Source organism: Toxorhynchites rutilus, chromosome 2, assembly GCF_029784135.1.
Source record: "Toxorhynchites rutilus septentrionalis strain SRP chromosome 2, ASM2978413v1, whole genome shotgun sequence".
NCBI lineage: Eukaryota > Metazoa > Arthropoda > Insecta > Diptera > Culicidae > Toxorhynchites > Toxorhynchites rutilus.
Genome location: NC_073745.1, coordinates 293,361,448 through 293,367,377, shown reverse-complemented (window position 1 = coordinate 293,367,377; position 5,930 = coordinate 293,361,448). Strand labels below are relative to the sequence as shown.

The 5,930-nt window shown below is 38.8% G+C and overlaps 1 protein-coding gene across 3 annotated transcripts; it reads right to left on the bottom strand.

The window, feature by feature from the left end:
- Positions 1-3,557: 3,557 nt before the first annotated feature.
- LOC129767812 (uncharacterized) lies at positions 3,558-5,357 on the bottom strand. Of its 3 annotated transcripts, none has more exons than XM_055769022.1 (3): positions 5,248-5,357; positions 4,443-4,586; positions 3,558-4,377 (listed from the first exon to the last, which is right to left on the bottom strand). In XM_055769022.1, the coding sequence occupies exons 2-3, from the start codon at positions 4,557-4,559 to the stop codon at positions 3,820-3,822; spliced, it is 675 nt and encodes a 224-aa protein (XP_055624997.1). In that variant the 5' UTR covers positions 4,560-4,586; positions 5,248-5,357; the 3' UTR covers positions 3,558-3,819. The 3 variants fall into 3 exon arrangements, with proteins under 3 accessions (XP_055624997.1, XP_055624996.1, XP_055624995.1); XM_055769021.1 differs by having other exon boundaries at positions 5,216-5,333; XM_055769020.1 differs by having other exon boundaries at positions 5,108-5,331.
- Positions 5,358-5,930: the final 573 nt, after the last annotated feature.

The window sequence follows — 5,930 nt, the reverse complement described above, 5'->3', positions numbered from 1 at the left end:
ACATAAAAATATTTACTTTTAGCGTCAAAGCCATACACACGGGGAAAAATAGAAATTTCTGTTTTGGCCATGATTCATATCAATGGATGCAGATTGATTATTCAAAAATTTTCACAGAAATAGTGCAAACTGCACATTGCGATTGTATAGCCGGATTAGGTGAAGTGTGCTCCCATTTAGGCTTTAAGCTTTTTGCTGGTCTCGTGAAAGAATAAACTATAATGAATATTCGTGTGCAGATATCCTTAATCGGCGGCTAGTTCCGCCAAAAAAGCAGTTGATTATGTTGAAATTAAGGACATTTTCAGCCTGAAATATCAACCAACTCTCAGATATGATTTCCGAGTACCCGAATGCTCTGCGGAGAAGCTAAATACGTTTATAAGAAAATTTATCGGAAACGGAAAAAATCCATCGATTGACCAATTCATGGAAATACAAGGAAGCATTCAAACGTGAGCTCGAGACTCTGTGACTTTGATCTAGGTGCGAAAATGTTGATAATCCTTTTCTGCCAATTTTTCGATTCCAATCTAATGGGAGAGTCGCTCAATGAACATCGCGAAATAGGTGCTAGTAAACTAAATAATATGCGTTACACAAAAACTCTTGTTCATAAAATAGCTTGCCTAACTGTTTCACAAAGTTCATGTTAGCTCTATGCACTATTAGAATGACCGTAACTCTATTTAAATCATCTACAAGAACGCCGATTGATAAAAATCCGCTTCTGCTGCATAGACACTACGAATGTAAACAAGCGAATGTGTGCCCAACACATGCTCTGCATGTATGTGTAGCAAGAGCCCTATGGACTGGCCTCTTCATTGAATGCGTCATCATCTCCACAATATAGCCGCGACGAAGGGTCCGCTATATTGTCCATCTCTTTTATGTACTCAATGTCATAGTTGAGGCTGAGGCATATAGCCCATCCATCAGCTCTTGTCAATGCTCGTTTCGGCTCTTTAAGCGATTTATTGAAAAAGTAAGGGTGATTCTGCCCACACTATGTCCAAAGCCTCTCGCTGGTTTTGGGCATACTTTTCCGCATTGGACATGTTAATTTTTTCGTTCGGATGTGACGTTCCGAGTAATAGAAAATAAATTTGTTTTTCTCAGTGAGGGTCTACTTCCTACTGTTCTATATGCTTTTACGCCGAATTAACTTAAGTATGAGCTAACAAGAAATATAATAATTGACGTCACGATGTAGCTATGGCAGCGCGTGCTATTACGCACCCTACGCTTGCAAACTCTTCCATCTGCTCCACCTAGCCCTGTTCATGGCTCTGTGTAATGGCGGTTCGCTGAAAATAATTTACACATTATTCTTGTATCATTAAGCCATTACACAAACTGTTATAAGGCAATCACAATACGTATATGTATGTCTTATTCAACACCATTTCAAACAGCCGTAGTTCGTTTGTATCAGTTCCATATCCCTTCATATAATATGCAACATGCCTTCATGAACATTACGTTATACAAACACTAACAAATGAACCAAATGGATCGTCTAATGACTCCGTGCTTGCTGTTCTTTTCTTTCTGCTGCAGATAATACACCACCTCAGCGGTACTCTCAACTCGCCATGTGTTTACGTTGGATTCCTTTCACGCACACAGTTCATTATCCTAACATTTTGGTATGCGGTTCTCTCAACGCGCTTTGTGGGCTCCCCTTGCGCACAAATTTTTCTAACATTTTGTTGTACGGTTCTCTCAACGCGCATTCACAAAATTTCAGCCAAATTTTGTTATCTTTGCGGTTCTCCCAACACGCTTTGTGTGTTCTTCTCATGCACACATCTCTCTAACCCTTTGTTATGCGGTACTCTCAACGCGCATTCATAGAAATTCAAGGCAATTTTTTTATGCGGTCCTCTCAACACGCTTTGTGGGCTTTTCTCATGCACACATTTTTTTTTACCTTTTTCTATGCTGTCCTCTCAACGCGCATAGACATGATTCAAGACAAACTATTTTTTTTTCCTCTGCGGTTCATTCAACGCGCAAAATTTTCTCTCTCACTTTTTTGTTTTCACAAGGCACATTACTTCGATTCGTAATGGGGGATTTCCTATCTTCATTACGCCATTCACTGTCTGGAATCCTATCACATGTCTCACCAGTTTGGCTGTTAGACTTTCACTGCGGAGCTGTGTGCAATCTCTTACTTCATATCGGCATATGCTTACTTCACATCGGCAAGGTGACATACAGTAGTTATGTCGTGTCCCACACAAAACCCAATCTCTTTGAATCGTATGAAGGACAAATGGTGTGAAGGAAACCAGGATTGGTGCTCCAGATTCAGCATGTTGTTCCCACATTAAAATACGGCGGCGGCTTCAGGAACTGGAACCATGGAGTTTATCGATTCGTCGATGGAGTAGATGGTTTCATTGAACATCCTGAAATGTAACCTTCAGTGTCCCGTGCATAAATTGGGTCTCTTTCGTGATTACTACTTTCAACAGGATAATGATCCGAAGCAAACTGATCTCATCGTACGGGAGTGCCTACTCTATAATGTCCCAATCAACTCAAAACACCTCCGCAATCACCTGGTTTGAACACATACCCAGAGAACGAAGCAGAACTCGAAACGACGATTAAGGAGATCTGGGAGAGCATTCCGTTTACAGTGACCAAAAATCTCGCCTCGGCACTTGCAAACAGTACTGGACGTCAAAGGAGGCCATACCAAATACTAGGGGAGTGATTTTCGTTATCTGTTAATATTTCTGTACTGATTTCAATTTTATTTGCAAGAAAAAACTTGAACTATACACTCATTTTTGCAACGTGTGAATTGAAGATTTTGTGTTTGTTTTTTAAACATGAAGTAGAAATGTGACCATTTCAATTTGTTTCTTATCACTACATGAGAGTGAAAAGGATAAATTTTACGATGAAAATGAGTCGCTTTTAATTATCTACTTTTTGACCCCGAAAAACTCAAAAATAACAAACCAACACGAGTGTAGACTTAGGGCCTGATTCTCGAATACACTTAACGGTGGAAACGAAACGGCACGCCATTGAACTACGTTTTACGAGTTAGTGAAGTGTCCAAGATAATAATGAGTTCCCAGGCAGAATGAGCACTTTTTAAATAAAAAATCATTAATGAAAATTAACTTCTTCGTATCAAACTGGTATTCAATGTGAACTTTGTTTTCTTCATGTGGTATTATAATCTCATACAAAAATTTCATCTGAGGATAATTTGACATTATAATGATAAGTTTTAGTGGGAAACTAATTTCGTATGTCGACACCTTACCGTTGTCATCGCGGATACATTTCATTTCGTTTCCACCGTGAAGTGTATTTGAGAATCAGGCCCATAATTTTGTGATTGACTGTATATCGTCTGCCCTGCATTTGTGACCGTCAACTTTTCATAAATTGAAATTGAGACATAAAAAAATATTTTATGGTCCTTGAATGATGTAATAGATTTTGATTCTAATCTAAATGAGAATAACCACAGTAAAAATAAGAACTTCGAGGACTTTCTGGGCGAAAAAAAATAAGAAAATTGGTTCAGACTCGTACGCGTGTGCTGTGTGACAATTTGTACGTGATCAATTATATTTGAACTATTTCGTTTACAGTAAATATATGCATGATTTGCAAACCATCGACATTTTAATGTGCTTCCATTAAATTTTTGAGGAATAGTAATACTAAATAGTTTGTAGGACTTCAGGAACCATTATCAAGAATGAGGTCAGTTTTAAAAAATAATCTAGGCCATAAATGGTAAATAATACTGTACATTTCTAAAAATACTTGGAGATTCATTTAATTGAAACCCATGTTTCCTATCATTCTACAGATATCGTCCGACTCATCGTCGAACGTTGGATCCTGTAGCGGCCGAAGATACTTCCAGTTATACTTATAGGCTCTGGTCAACAGAACATCCATAGCCCGTCTTGCGCCGAACATCATCTGTTCCTCTTCGTCGCTCATATCCTTCAGATACATCGCATTTTCATAATTCTCCATCTTCATATCTTCGATCCGTGAGCAGGTTCCAATGCAGGGTATGATAGGGTTTATGCAGATACATCCCCTCGCTGGATCCATCGCTCGGAAGGTATGGAAGGTGAACATGCCAACCCGGTATCTCCATGGGTCCTGCCGCACAACCGGTTTAAACTGTCTAACTTGTTGCGTTGGAGCTGGGGCAGGTAAAGCTGGTGGTGGCGGTGTATGTGTCCTTTCGGGTTTCTTCTCCTTGGAGCGTTTTCTACTTCGAAGCACGACTTCGGTGCCGGTGGCAGGAATCCCTTCAATTTTTGCTTCTCTCATTTCACTTCTCGATGATTTGCTCTTCGCTTTGTGTTCTTTACGGTGCTGGAAGTGTCATGTGAATTTAAATATTCTTTAAAGATTATTTTATTGAAATTCTATGTTGTTACCTCTTTTCTTTTAGTTTTTGACGAACGCTTTTTACTGCGAAGCACGACTTCGTTACCGGAGGAAGGAATTGGTAGCTCTAAAATGTTTTCCTCGCCCGTTACGCTGACTGACGACATGCTTTATATTTTGTGTTCCTCGGAGTGCTGTAAGTGGTAAGTAAGAAAGCCTTAAGAAGTAGTTTAGTAACTGTATTTTTAGGTTTGTTTCCGCAGAAAGGAAATGTTGTTCGGAGAAAAAGCGAATGCTGACACATAGTTTATCGACGTTTCGATCTAATATCTCTCTGATATATCTATCAAAATATTTCCCAATCTGATAAGCAAGTTGGAAAATTAATTGAAATAATTCCAATTAAAACGTAAAGAAATATATTTTCCATCTAGAAACGCGAACGTCACCGCGGACCTGCGTTTTGGGGGCCGTTTTATTTTAATCCAAGATTGACTTATAATATTCCAAGCTTTCGATCGTGAAATAACAAGCGATTCACTGACTAAATATAATATATATTCCTAGATTCACACGTGTTTCAGTTATACGTGGACTATTATCTTGGTGACATAGTCAAGAGAAATGTGAATTGACTATAATTCCTCAACGTTCCCATCTGCATCTGTCGCATTAAACATTTTGTACACATTCATTAGTGGGAATCACTTTGTACTTGATATTCTGATATTGATTTTTCCTTCTCTATTTGATAGTCCAAACAACACATAACAAAAGGAATTTGTTTGGATACAGCAGTTTCTCCTGTTTCGATTTTACACACTGTCAGATATAAATGTAACTCATTTTCCTCACCGCTGATCCTTTTTTTTCGCTACAGAAACGTATTCAAACATGCAGAAATTCTTCACTGCAAGACGGGTCTATGGTACTAGGTGAGGCCGTTTCGTCACTAAGTAGGTTAGGGGAGCGGTATATGAAAACAGTACGGAAGAAAGCAGAAGGGGAATTATTTCCTTGAAGCGTGAAAGAGACAGACTGATCAGGAGCGAGCTTCGGCACTAGCGTATTGTGTTTTGTTTACAAACAAAACACAGTAGATTTCCAAGATGGCTGAAGAGTGGTTTTAGCAAGTTGGCCCACCTTAGGATATACTTCTACGCGCCTTGCTTCACTGTACACAACACAATTCGAACCTCTCGAGAATCAATGAAAACAATTTCTTGAGATTGGTTTTGTATGTCAAAATGACAAGGTGATTTTACAATGGTGTGATTGCTTGAAATTGCAGCTTGTTTCTGTAGTTGCTGCACTAAGAGAAATAATTAGTAAATGTGATCTAAGCCATGCGGAGTTGATCAAATTTATTTTTTGCCCGTGAACTATCTGTCAAATGTTTTTACTGTCAAAGGAACAATCGTTTTCGACTTTATTTATTTACGTTTTTGATTTCACCCAGTTAAAAGTGATCAGTGCGATAAAAATACGTTGATCAGTGAAAGGCATTTGGACAGACAGCCAGTAAAATACTAGTGAGG